This window comes from Aythya fuligula, chromosome 8 (assembly GCF_009819795.1).
Source record: "Aythya fuligula isolate bAytFul2 chromosome 8, bAytFul2.pri, whole genome shotgun sequence".
Classification (NCBI taxonomy): Eukaryota; Metazoa; Chordata; class Aves; order Anseriformes; family Anatidae; genus Aythya; species Aythya fuligula.
The window spans coordinates 30001189-30021623 of NC_045566.1; the positions used below are offsets into that span (position 1 = coordinate 30001189).

General features: G+C 38.4%; 1 protein-coding gene and 1 long non-coding RNA gene across 4 annotated transcripts in view; one reads left to right on the forward strand and one right to left on the reverse strand.

Moving 5' to 3' along the window:
• Positions 1–17237, forward strand: part of DPYD (dihydropyrimidine dehydrogenase) — a 341675-nt gene extending 324438 nt beyond the window's left edge. The window contains exons 21-23 of the mRNA XM_032192196.1: positions 3194–3337; positions 13052–13192; positions 15759–17237. Of these exons, the coding sequence (XP_032048087.1) occupies positions 3194–3337; positions 13052–13192; positions 15759–15926 (453 nt within the window). The 3' untranslated portion in view covers positions 15927–17237. The remainder of the gene's footprint in view (positions 1–3193; positions 3338–13051; positions 13193–15758) is intronic.
• LOC116491844 overlaps positions 1–20435 on the reverse strand; it is a 106766-nt gene that overhangs the window by 71686 nt on the left and 14645 nt on the right. Inside the window, exon 1 of one of the 3 annotated variants that reach the window (XR_004253539.1) lies at positions 5340–5506. The exons of the other annotated variants lie outside the window; for them this stretch is intronic. This is a non-coding gene — a long non-coding RNA (uncharacterized LOC116491844). Of the gene's footprint in view, positions 1–5339; positions 5507–20435 lie in introns of those variants that run through there. 3 annotated transcript variants of the gene reach the window in all.

The following is a 20435-nucleotide window of genomic DNA, read 5'->3' on the forward strand; positions in this document are numbered from 1 at the left end:
ACTCTCTTAAATATCGATCTCTTGAGAAGTTATTTCAACATGTTTCCACTTCTGCTATATCCAGTAACTCTGCTTCCCATTTCATAAGGTCTTTGTCTCCCAACATGTCTGAAACTAGAGCTCTGAACAAGAAGTTATCTCATCAGTCTTCTGTATATTTTCTTCTTATATCATCAGCCTTCTGTGCATTACTCAGGACAACCTTCAATAAGTCCTTCCTAAACTCCTGAGACTACATTTTCATGTATTATTTATTGTGATAGAAAAGATGGCTGATTTTCAGTGTTGTTTGATGAAATTTGGCTTGTCTGCTTGTGAACTGCTAGACTCCAAGCACAAAATAACCAGATCATTTGTATAGACTTGCAGTCATCTTCTGTTAAGTCACTGGAAACTCATTGTTCGTGCCCAAGCCTGGAGTAGGACCTAGGTGTTTTGTTAATTATCCTACAATCCATTTAGTCAATTTATTGATGGAAATACAATAATGCATAGCAAAAACTCAGGTTGGATGTTAGTTTTGTAGATAAATCTTTACTTCGCTTAGTTTGAAAATATACAATTTTTATAGCTTAATTTAACATGTATGTCATTAAAAAACATCTGAAATAATACAGTTATGGTACCAATGGCATGGGATGCTATTCAAAATGTCTGCTATACATTCCAGCTAGTGGCTATGTTAGATGTAATAATCTGCTTACTTCAGTATCACAACGTAGAAAATTAAATAATTACCATTAAAAATCACACTTTTTCTATAAACCAAAATGGATGATTTTTCCATGCTTTTCCTCAGATCACCTATTTTATTTCAATACACTCGATATTTCTGTCTCTAGAAAGTGGATGATTGCACATACATTAAGAGAATAGAAAAGTAAAGGCTTTATTCTGCAGAAATTTGGCTGTTCTTCCCAAAGATGGTCTTCAGTAACTCAGGCCATGAACAACTGTCTCTTTTCTCTACAATTTCAGTTAAAAACCTCAGTGAAATTAGCTTTACTACTACCTACTCTGAAAGTCAGCAATTCAATTCCTGGCCAGACAGGGAAGAGTCCAAAAATGCTTTTGTCATCAGGTCTCCGTCCATCTCAAGCTCAAAGTTGTTGGCATCAGCATATACATGATGGAGAGAAAATAGTTTCTAAGTGACACAGCTACTGCTTATATGTAGCCAAAATATATTTCTAATTGACACAGCCTAGCAGATAGACAGGAATATTTTCTATCAAAATTTGCATTTTTTTTAGATTTTTGGTTAAAATCTTAGGTTTTCTAAAATTTGTATGAAGACTTTGTATGAAGACTCTGTTTTTTAGAGCCTGTTATTTACAATGAAATTAGTCAAATTTTCCTTCCACTTATTTTCCTTTTAAAATTAACTTTTATTTTTTTTAACTGTCTTATTTTAATTTGGTATATTAGTCCACTACCTTACTGCTGTTTGCAGTAATATTTAAAAGCTTATTTTAAGCCATCCTAGAACTTTTTCGTTCTAAGAACATGAATCATGAATGTATGGCAACTGCACAGAAAGGAAAGTGTATTTGACATCTTTGAGGAAGCACTTGAATGTGACACTGAGGAACAAAGTTCCCATGCAACAGACAAAGCAAGAGTCTTGTGACAGTGGGCAAACTGAGACTATAGCTAGATTTGGGACAGAGGGGGTCTGCAGTTACCCCCCCCTTCACACACACACACATACACACACCAGTGCTGGTCTTGCATTTACCTAGATTGAGAGAACGGCACATTCCCAGCCTGCAGCAGGTCACCTCTTTTGGAGATCACCACGAGACTGCAAGTTCTGATTTCAAGTTGAAATATGTTGAAACCACAGAACAAGTCTCAGAAGCAGGGAAACATTTCAAGGACCTCACCCTCTATCTGTGTGCTCACAAGTGCCAAAACCCTAGCAGCCAAGAAAGCTATTATTTGCTGTGACAGGAGTCCTACGGTCCCATTGTGGGGTATCCTGATTGACAGAGCTCATTGAGGGATTTTTTCTCCTATAGAGCAGAGTAACCTCTTCTGGATTTACTTCATTTTAAAAAATAATAATTTCTAAATTTTTAAATAATTCTGTTTTTAAAATTCATATTGAAATTCCCTCTTAAAAATTTGATAACCACAGCAGTACTGTATCTTGTTCAATATGCTCTTTGAGGTTGTATTATTAGCGTGAATTAATGCTAGCAACTACTGAGGCTACATATCCCCTGTTACTACCTGCTAGCTTCTGCAGTACTGCAGTAGCTTCTGAGCTTGGTTTAGTTAGATGGATAAAATATTTTGTATGGAATAAGGAACTAGTTTCAGGGGAGGAAGGGCACAATCTCTTTCATCAAGCAAAAAAAAACATGTTTTCCACCATCTTTTTATTCACCTAAATCTATGATTATGGCGCACTACAGTTTTCCATCTCTCTGCTGTGCAAACAAAGGAACTTTTTCTTTCAGGAAGCTGGGTGTTTGGCAGGTTTATGAAATCTGAATCTGCGCTTCCATGTTCTTGGGTGAGACATGAGTTTTACAATTCAGTGAAATTTTCCTGTAGAGCTTGCTTAATTGGGCTCAAGGATTAAATGTCACAGAAAAGACTACAACTGGTTCATAGAGGTAAATTATGAGATTAGAATGTGTTTCTGTTCATTTGGTGTTTGTTAGCCTTGCTTTTGACAGGTCAAGACAACCTTCTGTTATCAGAACATAAAATGCATGTTTGTGTGCTTTAAAAATACATAGATATAACCAGATATCCATACAAGTAATCTCAAACACTGCTAGAGCCCTTGTAAGTAAATTGATAGTTTTATGATGCCTTTCCACATAGTATAGAAATAAAGTTATATATTTGAATTATTTAACATGATACATTTTTATATATAAGCAAGTATGCAATGGGGAAATAGAAGACTGTTGGATGCTGACCTGCAAATCAGCTATTTTTCTGCTATGGTATATTAATATTTTAATATTCAATATAGATTTTCAAGTCAGATCCTGAAGTTCATGGCTGATTTTTATTCACTTCTCGCTCTGGTAGAGTCCCACTGATTTCAATTTCAGCCTCCTAAATAAGTCACGCTAAACAAGGACTTAGAATCTTGCCCTTAGGTTCAGACTTACTCCCTTTACTATGCCTGCTTATTAAGCATATTAATCATGTTTCCTGATTTTTATTTTAGAAACTACCTAATTTTGGGCCTTACCTGGAACAACGCAAAAAAATAATAGCTGAGAACAAGATTAAACTGAAGGAACAAAGCACAGCAGCTGTACTTCCTGAGAAAAAGCACTTCATTCCAAAGAAGCCCATTCCAGCAATCAAGGTAAAAAAAGATAAGCTTATGTGTAAGAAATGATCAGCCATCAGGCAGTTGACATGCACAGTCATTTCTAGCAGTTTGAGTTGGTTATTACTGCTTTTAAGCTTGTTAGAGGGCATCAAAGACAACTATTTATGCAGACTTTCTAGCTTTTAACCAAAATCGATGGGAAATGATTTGTGATGTACATGTATAGGTATTTCCCTAATGTCATTTTTCAAAATCAAGATATTCAGGCAGTGGAATGGTAATTGTAGAACATGGTGAATATCTTGAAGAATTAAGTTTAACCATTAACAATTTCTTTTAATTTGAATGAAACAGTATGAGCTCAGCTTTGCATGATACTTCTTGATTATTTGTGGCTTACTAAATATCCATCTCTCATGCAAGAAAAGGGTGGTGTGGAAAAGGTTGGTGTTCAATACATACAAAAACCGAGACCTAAGTTTTCAAACTAAATTTTAAAGCTGGAAGATGTTTGTCTAGGTAACTGATCCACTATGTGCAATGAGTAAATGTCAAGGTGAAAATAAAACCAGTTCCCCCATCCACTGCATAATCCATACATTGGAGATTTTCCCATCCCTTAAGTAGCCAATAAAATTAAATAGCAGCTAATTATTCTAAGTGTTCACTTTAGACCCTACTTAAACTTCAAAAACAAACAAACAAACAAAACAAAAAAAACCACACAGGTAATAAATAAATACAAGGAAAACTTTTATCAGAAATCTCCTGTAGGCCCTTGTATGAAGCCATGTGAAAATATCTGCTGAACTCATTAACTGTCTTCATCATATATGTAAGAATATCAGATATTCACAGATAGGTAGCTTTCACTGTATGATCAAAACGGTACGAATTCTTGCAAAAATAAGACCAAGAATAAAATACAACATGAGGAATAGCTCAAAATATCACATATAATTCCCAAGGAAAATTTGCAGCATTTACAAATACATGCAGCATTCCAAGATAGCAGATAGGACTGCAAAACAAGCCAAGGAGAAATTCTGAGTCATCTTCTTGTTTAAGTTAAATTGTTAGCAACTTCTGTAGATCTCCCTCACCTTTTTTGACTGGTTATTTGAGTTTGAGCTCCGCTACTGAAAATCACGCCCCACCTCTTGTGCTGAGGTTCCATTCTTTATGTATATGAAAAGTCCCAAAGAACAGCAATCTACTTCCCCCCCCCCCCCCCCCCACTATGATGAACATTTTCAAAGTCTACTTGACCTCAGAGGTTTTATGGTTCTATTCTCTTTGCAGGGAGAGTATTGATGTAAGGGAAAAGAGAAAGAAGAAACAACAGCCAATAACTGCATTTTCAATGAGATAGCTTGCTTCTGAAAACAGCAGAGAAAAAAAAAAATGATACCATCAAAAAACAAATAAACTGAATGATGGAAGAAATTTAGCAAGAGGGAAAAGCAGACATAAAGACTTGGGTTAAAAATAAATAAATAAATAAATAAATAAAAAGTTGAGGTCAATAATTTATCAAGCCCAAGCCAAACTCAAGTAAAAAAAAAAAAAAAAAGAACCAAATAGTCAGAGATGGGTTAAAAAGAAGAAAGGAGGTCCTACTGCAAGGAAGAGGAAGATGAATTCCCCCAAACAAAAACTTCTGTTTATAAAGACACTGTAAGGAGCTTCTCAGGCAGAGAAATCAGGTTAGCCTCTTTCTCACACCTTCACTTGAATTAAGCAAGACTGAAAAAGACTGAAGCAATTAGAATAAAATAGCTGATTTGTGACAGTCTTACAGTCTGAACATCTCTTTAGAAAGGAATGTTTTAACAATAATGAGAAAAACAGCAGTAAGAGATGTCCACAAAGAAATAACAGAATACCAGGGTTTTGCTTGAAGTTAGGGAACTTGCCACTCTACAAAGGGATGTGTTGTAAAGTTTATTATTAAATGACCCATCCATAACATTTTGTGGAGAAAATCTGCCAGGAAGATTGCGAATATTTATTACAGAAGCTGAGTGAAGCTTACTGAAAAAAGGTGACTTATCTTATACCCTTCCCTGATCGGGGATTCTCTGCAGAGATGAGCTCAGACTTGAGTGATTTATCTGTAGCTGTCCAAGAAGTATTCACATTTAGAATTACAAATCCCGAACAGTCTCCAGGCAGTTCTGTCTTGGCTGACCCTCTGGACAGAGAGGAGAATACATTCTGTTAGTTCAGACTGGGATATCAGGGGAGTGGGAATGGTCAGCACTAATAGCTAGGACCAGCCCAACTCCAGTTCTCAGGACCAGTGGAGAGGTATGCTCAACAGCTGATGGCACCTGAGAGATAGCTGTCTTTGGAACAGCTATGACCCTTGATTTGGCTGGCTGTATTTTTGGAGGGTTGCTGCAAATTTCCTGATGCCTGCCCAGAACTCCCTCATCTGTCTGATCTGCTGTTGGGTTGGTGATATGTAAATTCCAACATTTGTTTAAATTCTGCATGCTGCCAAAACGCCTTTTTTATAGACTTAAAAACCCTTTGTGGTTATCCAAAATCTAATTTAATTCTTGGAGGCTTTTCCCATGGTTTTTCTCTTTATTTTCTCTATTTTTCAATGTTAATTGAAAATGCATACTTTGATATTCAGCAGTGTTTCTTCTTTTCTTACTTTTCTGCACTATCAGAACTCCTGCTGGATATGGATATATCCTCTGGATCTTTTATTTTCGGTTACACTTCTGCACTGCTCCCACATATTTCTCAGGTTACCTCCTTATTACTTTAATTTTCCTTCCTCATATCATTCTTGCGGTTTGTTTCTTAATAATTTCATTCATTGTCTTTGAGGGCCTATGGCATAATATTTGGTCAGCATTTATCTGCTTATTTTATTTATTCCTTTTTTATTCCACAGGTCTTTCTGTGGTTGCCTTGTTCAGTAGTTTACATATTCTGATATAGCTTTGTTTGTCAGATTAGGTAGGGCATGGAATATTGTCCCACCTGTTGGACAAATAGCCAAAGAGTTCCTCAAGCTTAAATTCCTTATGTTTGAAATTTTTCACCCATGTGTGTTACTGGTATGTGTACGTGGTCTTTTGCACATACATATACACATGTTTTTTAATGTGGGTGCTATCAGTATCCAGCTGAAAGCCAGCCGTCTTGGGAGACCTCTAGCCACATTTAGTCCAGTGTTGTGCTTAAGCTGTAAAAGTATATTGTAAAAGTATATTATAACCTGTAAAGTATATTGTAAGGGTATATTGGTCTAGGCACAGCACTATTGTGCTATAACGGTGTACTATGTCTTCCCGGCCTGTATTTAAGTGGTTCAACAAAAGTAGCTTGGGCTCACCTGCCTGCAAAAGACCAGGTTGTCATAACCTTCCTCGTAAACTTGATGCTGTTGCATATTTCAGGTGGAACTATGCATGTGTGCCCCATAATTTATGACTCCGAGTCTGCTTCTCCAAGTATTTGCTCCAACATGAATCACAGCAGTAGCCTCTCATGCTGTGTAGCCCATAGCGATCCCCTCTCTGTCACTGTACCTCAGAGAATATCCTCATCACATCTGACAGTTTAAAAAAATTTAAGTTAGTCTTCAGGTATGGGGAGAAATCCTAGGGTCGACCCTTCTCTTTTCTTCCCCTCTCTGACTGACAAAGGACTGCCTCAAGTGGTTTTATAATGACTGCTATTGCACTAGCAGCCCGTAAGAGAGGAAGGGCACTGTTACTGCATATAAAACTAGAATGATGGTGTATTCCAGATCAGGGTTGATTAATATCACAACAGAGTTACAGCAATTATGGTGCTGTTTTATATATTAACATCTTGCTGGTTTGCTTGTCTTTTATCATGACAGCACATTAAGCAGAAGTTTGTGTGAGCTGCCCATGGTGTCACCTACCTTATTTGCTCTTGTAGCTTTGTTTTATCTGGAATATATCCCTTTCCAAGAATAGCAAGAGTTACTTATTTTGATATGCTGAATAGTTCTTTATCAAACTACCTTTTTTCACCATTATAGTACCCGTTAACCTAATCATATAAAATACCTGTGAAGTTCCTTAGGTTTTCATGAATTTAGTTTCAGCTATTATCAGTATCAACTCTGTAGTATTCCAGTTCAAATCATTTCCTGAAACACATGCTAGCGTATTAAACAGAACCATATCTAAACTGGAAAATTGTGATATATTCCTGTGTTAATATTTTGCCTTTTTTGTATGTTGATTGTTATATTTCAGCTCTCTATTTTAGCTGGTTTCCAAACCCACTTCATGGCTACCTGATTTCTCTGTTTAAAACTCTGTTTTAAAGCCTGTGTCAGAGGCCTACTGAAACATAAAATTTACCAGTTAATTATCTAGTATTTACTGCCTCACAGTCTCTATCCAGAATTGTGATAGATTCATGAAGCACAATTTTTCTTTACAGAAGCCATATTGAATTACGTAGTAAAAGTTCGTTTGAGTTATTGTACAAGTCTCCTAATAGCTAGTAATGCAACTTTTTTACTTGCTTTGCTGAAACGAAGCTTAGAGGTCCCAGGTCACTAAATCCCAAGACACATTTAATAACATTTTTAACTATTGCCAAAGCATTTGTAATCTTTAGATGTAAAAACTAGTTTTAATGAGATTACATATTTATGTGAGGCTCTTTACTTTAAATTAACCTTGGCCATGTACTCTCTGATCCTGCTGACTTATTCTTCTTTAATATATCTGTTGTTTTTTTTCTAACGTTTTTCCTTCTTATATCTCAGTCTTTGGCAGCACCTCACCTTTATTACCAAAAAAGACCAGGTGGAAGGCAGGTATCTCCCCAATAGAGATACACACTGATACAGACAGACATTTAATTTCTTTGCACCATTTCGCCCCCTTTCTGTGCTCTCATATCATAGTAAGGACTCTTCCAAGGAGAACCCCCTTTTATTCCTCAACAACTGCTGAATCCTGAGAAGTACCCAAACACCAAAGATGATGAACAGTTGTAGTACTTGGGATCAAGTTCATAACCTTGCTGTATAAATGTCAGGTGCTTTGTTCAGAGGGGTGTTTTTGATTACTTGGAGTTGAATCAACTTCAGCGTTTGTATCCTTGTGAATGCTCCCTCAGAGCCATGAGGACTGAGGTCAAGGCCTGTCCTTGGGACAGACTGCTATCACAGCAAGCAGGTCTCTACTTCTGGTAACCTAAAGATTACCCTGTTTTCCTTATCTGCTGTTGCTGTCAGCTTTGAGTGAACCTTTCTCCTGAACACAGTGTTTTGTAGTGAATCAAAATGTGCAATAAGAGGACAAGCATGTGTGTACCCTTTGAACTTGCTATATGAGACAGTACCTGCACCGTCTTATGGCTTTCTTAGGAGGGAATAGAATAGGATTGTGGTGGTTGGCATCTCTGGAGAACATAATCTTTTAGTGTGGTCTGCATGAATCTGGAGACAGCAGGTCTACAAGGAGCCATGCCTGAACTGTGAATTGTATTTACAAATATAGGTTTACTAATATGATGGCTAATGACATGCTAATCACCATTAAATACTTGATATATGAACATTAAAAATACAGCTATAGTAATAAAAGTAGCATTGTAAAAATAATATCCTACTGAACAGATCTGTTCCTTGTGTATACTCAAAACCACATCTGCTTAGCTTAGTGACAAAATGAATTTTTTCTGTACTCATTAGTAACATAAAACTAATGGATTCTGCTCTGATTCTCTCCATAGCAACTGAATTCCCTGCCAGTTCCATTTACAGGGCTAAATTCCTCTCCCAGATCATTCAGTACAGTTTTGTTGAGAAGAGTGGGACAGCACAGCAGTAATCAAAACAAGTGCTCTAGGTCCCTGTGATTGCAAAGGTGTAACTTAGGGCAAAATTTAACTTCTAGATTTTTTCTCTTGATTGCTGCTGGTAATGTATAAGCCAGAAAGCACACAGCTTGCCTTTCAAAACCTGGCTTCTGTTTGCAGGTTTGGCAGTTAGGGAGAAAAAAATAAATACTGTAAACAGTGCGAATTTGATCTGGAGGCCATTGAGATATACTAAGTGTGGAATCCCATAGTGCCATTTTAGCCAGTTGCTTTTTGGAGTGAAACTGCACTTTAAACTGCAAAAGCTGATTGTCTTGTTGCACTGTTTAGTTTGTTATAAACATTTATGATTTGATGGGAACAAGAAACTCGGAGATATCATGAGGTGCTGTAAAAGAGTGCACCTGCAGAACATCTTTTAAGTACCAGTACTTTTTTAGTCAATGAAGACTTAAAACTTTGCAAATGGCTAAAGATACAGATTTTCCTTGAGAGTAATAAATGATTAAAAGACAAAATATCCAGGAGTGTAAATGAGCTATAAATCATTGACACAGTATTTTGAAAGAACTTTCATGCCTCCAAAATGTCATTAACATACCTGTTTGGGATTGTAGGTCCCCCAAAAGTGTGTTTTGTGAGTTGCAAGGAGTGAGACTTTTTACAAATTCAGAAATCAGCATGTCACATGCATTGTTTTTGTTATACCCTTTGTAAGTTTATAGATGGAAAAATCTGTTTTGATCGTGTTCTTCTAAGTAACCACTTCCTAAGCTTATCTAATGGTATCCTAAATCTTGGACTGTCTCCCTCCTGTCCCCCAGCTGCGTCTCTGGAAGGGCATTAACCACCTCACTCCTTCCCTATTTAAAAAGTCTTTTCTAATTTTCAGCTTTAAATTTATTCATGTCTGGCTTATAATCATATGTTCCTGTGCCAACATTGTCGTTTATCTTAAATAGCTCTTTTCCCTCCCTGATGTATATACAAAGAGACATCATATTCCTGTTCTGCCTTCATCTTCCTAGGCTAAACATCTTGTTAGGCTCTTTTTGTCTTCTCTTGTAAGAAAGGCCTTACATCCCCTGATTATATGAGCAGCCCTTCTCTGCAACCTGCTAGAGCTTTGTTTTCTTGTAACATCACATCCAAACTGTATTTAAAGAATACAAATGTGAATCCAGCACCTCCCTGAGAAAATTGTTAATTACCTATGCTGTATAAAAGTCTGCCTCTGTTAGATTAAAAAGCTTTTCAATATCAGGAATCTCCCCATGTAGATCCTTTCAAAACACGAACAGGCAGTGGAAAGCTACATCACTGTTTGTTGCACAGGTTTTATATCATTTCTTTAAATTCTAAAAGAGAGAAGCACGGTACCATACTTGCAGACAACAACTGCATTTGTGGCACACAGTGCAGTGTCTGGGAGCTGTATACAAAAGAGAGGTTTACAGGATACTTACTATTGCTGGCGACAGTAGATCACAAAGAAACCTTAACAGGTATGATACAGACAAGCCTACATGAGACCTGAAACAAGCTGGAGCTGCTTTCAACCACCACAGTTTTTCAACAGATACAGAAGGCTGCAGAAACTTGAGAAATGCAGCACTGCAGCACCCTGAAAACTGCAGAACAATTCCCAGTAAATCCATTAACTTTTCTGAGTAAGAAAAAGAAAATGAAAATACAAGAGTGTGAGCAGGTCCTAAGGGATTACATTTAATTGAGTTGCTGTAGTTCATCAGTGGAGGCATGCTAAAGGGCTGTGTGTTCAAGCCTAGCCCTTTGCAACAGCAAAGCAAAAAGTATTAGCTTAAACACTTTCATAGTAGTTAATTGACCTTTTACAGTGGTTTAAGCAAACAGATTTTACTTCAAATTTGCAGTGAATTTGGACCATGCACATAATCAGCTTGCACAGCTTTGTTGATGAGTGCTAACTCATTAAGCTGTCATAACTTGCTCACTTGCAGTCATCTGTCCACACTCGTCATGCTGCCTTTAGCAATGTGCCATAGATGTTTTATGCTGGAAGAGCATTAATGTTCTCTACGTGTTGCTGAGAAGAGCTGGAAGGCTTTTAGAACTGGATGAATGCAACCAAGGTATTTGACATGTAAGCAAGTTAGGGTTTGGCACAGAGAAAACATTTGAATATTTTTGGAAGAAGAAGAGTATACTTTCCCTATCCTTCTTCCTGGATTTAGGATATGGCTTAATTTCCTACATCAGCAGTCATTAACAGCAACTTCATAGATACTGCTCCCTTATTCCTCTTTGTGGCATAGGAAGAATTAGTGATTTTTAGTGTGTTTGAAAATAAGGCTGCCCAAAACAACATATGCAATGAAAACTTAAGGTACTGGTGTCCAGATCTTCTTCAATTTTCTATATGAGAATTTAAAACAATATTAAAGATTGTATATGACTATAAATTATACAGGTTAAACATAGTATATTAGTAGACATTTAAAATACTTGATATCCACTTCAGTACACTTTTTTTTTTTTTCTTTTTTGACTGATAGGAGTAAGGTAAATATTGCTTCTTCAAAAATATTGAGAAACAGAATATGAAAATAAATTCTTATCGTGTTTCTTGGCTATGAAAGACCAAAGGTAAACACTTTGAAGCTTATAATTCTAGGCAGACTTGTCTGTGTCTCATATTTGGCTTGATCTTGAGCATTTTTCAATTGACTTGGATCAAATTCTGTAATGAAAATCTTAATGACTTCTTGGTTTATTACAGTAGCATGGCTTTGAAGCCAGTTCTGTGCTCCTAAAATTCAATAAGATTTTTGAAATACCTTACAGTTATACCCCTTTCTAAAGCATGAGTAGAATGTATTGTTGCATCAAATAACATGCATTTACTGAGCTTGACTTTATTTTAACAATGTAGAGTGCCGCACCTAAAATCTTTTTGCAGCATGAGAACTGATATTGAAGCCTCCTCAGAAAACTCACAAAATATCCAGGCCAGCAATACCATACCACAGAGTGAAACCTTTAAAATGCAGTGATGTTCACTACCTGTGCTACAATTCTATGAGTTAAACCGATTTAACTGAAGAATAGCCATAGTCCGACGGACCTGGGACTTGGTCCATCTCTGCCATTGAATTAGTGTGGCTGAACTACCGCTGAACTGTGCAGTTTTGCTTTATGTGAAGTGCAAATGATTTGCATCAGGTAGTTCCTCAACAACTTATTTTAGAAGGCGTCTTCCTCCTGTGGTATGTAGCTATATTCTGTCTGCCATGCAAATTTGGTTTTGCAGCACAGATGTGTGAGGTTGATGCCACAAACTCTTCCCTGTGAAGTTAAAAGAACTGAACCAAAACATGCAGGATTAGACCCACATCTTATTTCTGTGTAATATTTGCAATAATCTGATGATCTTCATGTCATTTGTGCATTTTTCTTACTACAGAGAGAAAAACAATTATTGTTCTCAGTTTATTTGATCGTGTTTCTTTCTTTTCTCACTGTGAGTTCTTAAATCTGTACTAATGAGAAATGACTAAGGATGATCAGATTGTCTGTAGCATGTCACTCCTGTTTTGTACTCCATTTTATTCCTTTAAGTATCACACAATAATGGACAAATTAAAATAGTACATTCAAAGGTGTTACACATGTAACCTTTTTGTATAACATATTTGTATACGGACATATACTTTTAGAGTTGCTTACATTCAAAATGTACCTATGTGGAGCATTCTTTGTATTTTAGAGTACATATGAAGGTTGATGGCTTGGAAATTTATAAGAAAAATCATAAACATCTTCACAATACTTGTCCAAATTTTCCATGTTAAAGTACTGGAGAGTGTTTCTCTGCAGCTATAGAAACAGCTTAGGTATCCTCTAAATGAGTCAATAATTTTTTTTTTTCCCTAGGATATAATTGGAAAAGCACTGCAGTATATTGGAGCATATGGTGAGCTCTGCAACACAGAGCAAGTTGTGGCTCTGATTGACGAGGAAATGTGTATCAACTGTGGCAAATGTTACATGACCTGTAATGATTCTGGCTACCAGGTAAGAGCACAGCTGTAATTAGCAGGAAGGCACAATGAGTTATCTTTCTGCTGCTGGGAAGAAAGAATCCACCTTCTGTTAATGAGCAGGTGGTAAAAACAGATGTCTAAAATACTGGATTTGAGCCCCAGCATGCTCCCAGGCTATGCTGTGCAAGCCCTGTCTGAGCCGTTTGCACAGTGGTGAGCACAGCACCCAGCACGGCTTCCTCTGGACAGCCATGTGGAAGGGCGCCGCTCTAGGTCACTCTCCCGGTGTGTCCCTAACTGTGAGTGGGAGTGGGCTGCTTCTTACGAGGAAGAAAAGGAAGGAGACCCATGTCAGGTGCCTCTGAATTTTGATGATTTTCAAATACGTGAGGGAGAAAGGGAAGAATGTATCCCTTCCCATCAAGAAGATGCAGGGAGGCAAGAGACGTTCTTGTGCAAAAACTGTTAAAGAAACGTAGTCTTTGTTCCATCAGCCTGAGCAATTTTGAGTATGTGAACAGGAGTCCCACCTCAAAAGTAATCACATCCATGTATCTGATTTATGCAGTATGTTATTGGCATTTCTATATACCACCGGTTTATATTTCTATATACCACCGGTTTCCATGTCCACTGGAGTTGATGAACTGGTCTGTGGGAAGAAGGGCATCATAGGAAGACCCACGTTCTTTTAGAAAACCAAAGCAAAATCTGGCATAATCTCCATGGAACCTAGTATGCATTAAACAATAATGTATACACAAATTTTTCCATTCATTCCAGTACAAGAACAGTTTGTCAGTGATAAATACTTTAACTCAGCAACAAGTTTCATCAGAACACCAAGACCTTTTGTTTATCCTTAATTCAGTCTAATCAATATTAAGTCTGAAGTCTTACTTAACTATATACTGCCAAAGAAAAAAGTCTTCCTATTTAAAATCAGCTTCCACGATTAAAACAACCATCAGATCAAAGGTAGATATTTTTTTTTTTCCCATCGATACGAAAAAACTAGCACTGCATTTTTACAAGATCAGATGATTACTGTAGTCTTCATCTACATTTCTTCTTGACACTGTGATCTTCACTGATTCTCCTTCCATTAGATTTCCCAGCTATAGGGAAGATATAGCCCTGGAGAGCAAAGGACTTTGTTTGTATTTAGTGAAACCTACTTTTCTGTAACTGGAAAAAAAATCAGCACCAAAAGAACCAAAGCTTAAAACCCCAGGAGGTTCTTTAGCACAAAAAATGTTTTTCCTTAATTAATTAAGGAAACTGCGAAGAAAATAATTGCAAAGAACCGCAAAGAACTTCTTAATTGCAAAGAAATCAAAAGCCCCCCACACTTCAAAATATCATCTGCTTTGTGCTTATCTTTGTTTCAAAAAATCCATGCTGTTATGCAGACCTACCACCTTGTAGGACTCCAACAGAAGAGCTTTCCTTCACTCAAAGGTAGCACTGCAGTCCTGAATTCCTCTATCTCTTTGAACCCTCTTTCAGGATGTGCATTGTTGATGGGGAGAGAGGAAGGAGTCCTAAATACTCACAAGCCTAAGTTTTCTTTGTGTTTGAGCTAAGCTAAAAGAAAAGGTGGTACCTGCTCCGTGCTCTTGCCAGCTGCTACAGCAGCGTTTCAGTGCCCTCCTGGTGGTGAACCCCCAAACGCTGCAGATGTGCCTCTGGACCCGTGCGCTCCCCCCTGCCCTCTGGCTGCCCAACTGCTGGCAGTGGCTGGGGAGGTTTGCTAAGGCAAGAGTTCAGCTTTCAGGGCTGATCTTTCCTCCCCAGAACTCTTTTAAAAGTCTATATTCATTTTTTTATTACTATTTTGTACTTTTCCAGGCTTGCTTCTTAGATGTTGAACCTTTTGCGGCTGTGTGAAGCTTTTGGTTTTGCTTTTAATTGCCATTTCCCATTATACCAGCAGCTTATTTCATTGAGACTTCAATTGTTATTTCACATTCAAATACACTTATCACACTAATTGGTAATGAGGATTCACTGCATGGAAATGTGAGAAATAAAGCAAGCTCTGCCTGCCTGGCACTCAGATATCCCTTTCAAAGATTTGCAAAGGAAAAAAATCACAGGAGGCACAGCATGCTGTGTTTTTCTCTACTTTTTTTTTTTTTTTAATTATTAAATTAGATTGTTTATGCCGTGCTGAAAATAAAAATCAAAAGAGTGCCCAGTGGTGTATGCAGCCAGCGCTGTGCTGAGGCCACGCAGGCATGTCCCGGTGTCCCCCTGGCCAGTGGACCCAGCGAAGCGCCGAGTGATGAAATATTGTCTTCGTGTGGTGGAGGAACATCCCTCTGGGAGCCTAAACATCACGGGCCGAAGTCAGCCTTTTGTAGCCGCTCCTCGTGGCCGTGAGCTTTTGCCGAGGTGGAATTTCTGCTTTTGAAGGGCCAGGGGGAGGGAGGGGTGGTTTTGTTCCCTGCCACTTCACCAGTTGCTATAGCTGCAGTGCAGAACCACACCAAGATGTCTCCAGCCGCTGCAGCACAGGAAACGCAGGCACTAAAACGGGCGCAGTTCTGACCTTTTCCATGAGTGACATCAATAATGTTTATTCCTGTTCACAGGCTATCCAGTTTGATCCCGAAACCCACCTGCCCACGGTTACTGACAGCTGTACAGGCTGCACCCTGTGTCTCAGCGTCTGCCCTGTTATCGACTGCATCCGCATGGTTTCCAGGACGACACCGTACGAACCGAGGCGCGGGCTGCCCCTGGCCCTGGGCTGCCCCTAGCCATGGGCTATCCCTGGCCCTGGGCCTGCGCGCTGAGGTGGTCCGACCGACAGCTGATGCGTGCTGTACACTTCTTTGATGCGGCTGATTCGCTTTCTAATTAATCCTTGAAATCTACTCTGACCAAAAAAATGCAACATTGGGAGCCGTTACAATGAACACTGTTTTCCAATTATTATTTTTACGACAATTAAGTTCCGAAATTACAGAAAGGCAGCAATTAGTCGGTTGTAGCTGTCAGTTGTCCACGATTTGAAATGTAACTTTTTCCTTACAATTTGTGCTGTAATTTCAAAACTCCTCTGTAGACTGTTTAATCTCTATGTAATTTCTGGCTGTAAATATAATTAAGAAACCATTTTTAATGAACTACAAATCAATGTACAAGCTAACTGTTTTCAAGAAGGCATTTTGTAATTAAACATTACATTTAGTTTTAAAAGAGTTTCTTAGAAGATGTAATTAACTACATAGCATTCAAACAAAGCAATGTTGCTTCTATTTTTCTATGGGAAGAAATGAAAGGGAATTTAAAACAGGATTTAAGAACTGGATTAATCACTTTCAACTACTACAGCATATGGTAGTGTATTTTTATAATCCTTTCTAATTCTTTCTCACACTAGTCACTTAATAGAATAAATTTGCTGTGCACTGACACATGCTGGACTCTTCAGATTTGTATGTTGCCTGGGTAGCCTGATCGTTACTTTTTTTCCCCCAGTGATCACTCATAACATCCATCTAAAAATGGTTAAACTGCCTTATTGCAAAGCCCAGGTTTCATTTCAGGATTCTGAGAAGGGACAATGTTTTTTCTCCAAGCTCATCCTCTAAATAACTTTTTAATTGTGCCAATTAATGTTCCAGAATGTACACGTTACAGGTCAGAGATCTGACTACGTGCAAATGGAACACACACCCCGCAGGCTGTGTTTGCCAAACACACACGTATAGGGCAAACTGGCAAGATGATTTCCCCCAGTGCCAATTCTTCATACTTAGCAGTTATGTATAGTTCTAGTAATTTCACAACCAAAAAGAAATACAGATTTGTCTGTCTTACTGAACAATATCTCAGTATTAATCCATTTTTCATTCACAGTAGGAACTTTCTAATTTGGACGTATTGCTGTCTGCTTTACTCCACTTAAGAATATAAAGCCTTTGATTTCATAATAATAATAAATGATCTACTCATTCAATTTCTTATACCCTATATTGTGATCAGCAAAAGCTTTGATTAAAAATATGCCCTAACTTTCATTTGCTGGTTTATGAATTGTGCACCAAATTAAAAATAAATGTTGAAAGCAACTTGTTGTATTTCTTTTTTCTTAATTTACTAAACAGATTTTTCTTAAGAGACTTGTCAGGTGGTGTTTCATGTTCTCTACTCTGCACTCCAGGAATCATTAATGAGTTAATTCATGTGTACGTTATTCTATTAATTGCCTACAGTGCAGAATATAACATGTTCTTTGCCCTGGATGGCATCTCTTTGTCTTCCTTTGACTTGTCTTCCCTTTGCATCCTTTCCCCACGCACACACACAGATGTGCACAGTTTCCCCCTCCAACATTTTGAAGTGTCAGCTCATTTAGTATCCTCACTCCACCCGCCTGGTTTTGCTGACATTTTGGGCTCACCCGATGAGATCCACTGGCAGACCCAAGCCGAAAGCTAATAGCTTTCGCTTCATACTTTAATCTTTCTCCTCATAGTTGTACATTTTTCACACTCAAGTAGTAAGAGAGAGTTGTACTGCTTAGAAAATATTTGCCTGAAACTTGTTTAAGTCTCTTGGTCTTCTGGTGGTTTCTTATCTCATGTGAGTTATAGGAGACTCACAGTAAGAACAAACTGCTTTGTGACTATGAGGGGCAAAGTTTGGAGGGTCCCTGTCTTTTCTCTCTGAGAAGCTGGCTGACAAGCAGCTTGCCCTTTGAGTATGGCAGAAAAAAAAAAAAACAAAAACAAAAAACAAATTCAGATCTTCTGCAGGTAGCACTTTACGATCTCAGTTAACAGATGCAAGGAAAAGCAGCTATTTTATCCCAGGCTGTTACCATCCACCTCTTAGTTTGTATCCTAACACAAACCCTAAAGGTGAGAGGTGGTGTGTCACCTGTGGCTGAACCTTCCGGCTTCTCCAGGTCCCTCGCTGCTGTATTGTCAGACCTGGTTACCTTGCTATACTGAACACTTCACATCTGGTGGTGTGGCTTCTTTTAGCTACAGGACAAAGCCGAGAGACCTGATTTCAGTGGCTAAGCACACGTACATTTATATCATCAACATAGCAGCAAAATTCGAGCTTTTCCTACAATATTCAATATTCTCAGGATATCCAGTGTTCCTAAGTAGCTATAAAGTAACCTATAGAAGATTAGGGACATTCTATGAATCAAGTTTATGATCAAGACTATAATTTGTTTTTAACCAAAGAAGAAATAACAAGTTACATTGTTCAGGTTTCTCTCTTGCCACCCACCCTCTCCCCCACTCCTCTTCCATCAAGCCCATTAACAGTTTCAGGAAATGCATTCCCAAATGAATGCGAGTAATTTCTAACCGACAGTCAGCAATAAATCTGTGTGTTGCTGGAACTCAGAGAAATGGCCACATTAAGGGCTCCTGCAGGCCTTAAGTCATCAGAGTAAGGCAAGGTGTAAACAGGCAGGGGAGAGACACACACGAAAGACCTGGGTTCCGTAGGTTTGTGCATCCATCTTGGCAAACCAATTGAGCACATTCAAGAGCCAAGGAAACAAACCAGAAAAATCTGGTCTATTTTGCAAATGCTGTAGCCAGTTGTCAAAAAAGGGGATATGAATTTTAAAAGTGTAAAAGGTTCCAAATTAAGCTCATATATTTCAATGATTTAGCTGCATATTTAAGGAATTCTGTATTAGTAAAGACATGCTGGATTGGATCCTGCAACCCTAAACCACACAGTGTTTAGACATGTTGATCTATTGATCACTATTATAAAATATTGTAAACTGTATTTGACAAATTAAATTATGATAGAACTGCAATAGCTTCTCCTGCTCTGCCGCACTAGCACATTCTTATTCTCATCATATTCCTGAACAGAAAAAGCTCCCCATGTTCAATGCATGCTCTGCAGTCCAAGAAATACTTGAAAAAGCTGCCAAATCTGCTTGTGAGAATCCCAGTGCACTCATACACGTTCATTGGAAAAAGAGATGTTTTGCCTTGCTAACAGGCTATACAGGCAGTTTGGTTTTTGGCCTCTAGGATGAACATACATAATATCTGCAAGGAACTCGATTGGCAACGATAATAGCTGCATTTGAAAACTGACACAGGATTTTTAAAATATATATATATTTCATGATTTTAAATAAAACAATAATTTGATCTCTTAGGAAAATTAAAACTAGCCATTGTGCATGAACCCGAGGGTAGTCTGTATTTCCAGTGTTGTTGCCAATGTATTTGCATAGTGTTTGTTGCTCTGATGCCTCACCGATTGTAAGAGGAAGACTTGTTTGCAGACACCCATTTGCTTAGTCAGTAAGACTTGGCAGGAACAAAACACAAGGTACCTGTCTGGAACCACTGCCCCTTCTGTATTGCCTCTTTGAGGATGTGGGGCTTTCCGCAGTGTGGCCAGTTTGAGAGGTGACTGGGCAGCCAGGGGCCACAGAGTGGCTCGCTGTCATTTCTGTAGTCTCCCCATCTTCCAGCAGGTATTGCTGTCACCTCTGGCTCCTCCAGGTTTGGTGCCTTGTAGCCTTTTATCTCAAGGTGGCAAAAGCCATTGCTAGATTCAAGGCAAACTGTCCAAACCCCAAATGAATGCTATGAGCCCAGTGCCTCATAAAACCACTTTGTTTAACACAATCCAGGACTGTAGGCTTAGAAATACAATCTTGAGCATAGATATCTCCTATCAATAAGAAGATCCAGCCAGCATATTCTGGATGTGTGTTTCATTATTCATCTACTGTAACATGGGATTGGGCATGTTGTTAAAGTTTTATATTTTTCAACACGTTTCCTAGTAGAAAATATTTTTTTAGATAAAATATTTATTTTATTGGCAACAGTTTCCCTTCACCAGGCTGCTCCACTTCTTTGATGAACTGTGGAAGATAAGTTTTCATTGGCAACATCTGGCAACCTGGCAGACTCTCCAGGCAGCTGGATTGGTAACTTCGGAGTTGCTTCTGGGTCGTTCAAATAATTAGTCTGCTTATGGACCATCTGGGTCGCTTTGTCTTTGCTGTTGCCATTTTCTTTCTTTTCTGAGGAACTGCATGCTCCACAGTCAACTGTTCAGAGAACAGCTTTTAATAGCTCTTCCTCAGGGTGAGCTGCTGGATCTCATGCAGATTTCCATGCTGGCCTTGTGCAGGGACTGACCGCCAACTTTCATCCCCTCACCTTTGCTGCAGGTCTGAACCTGTCTGTCTGCCTGGCATGGGCCTTGCTGTGTATTGGGCAGCCAGACTCAGGCAGCAAATAGTATAAAGCTGT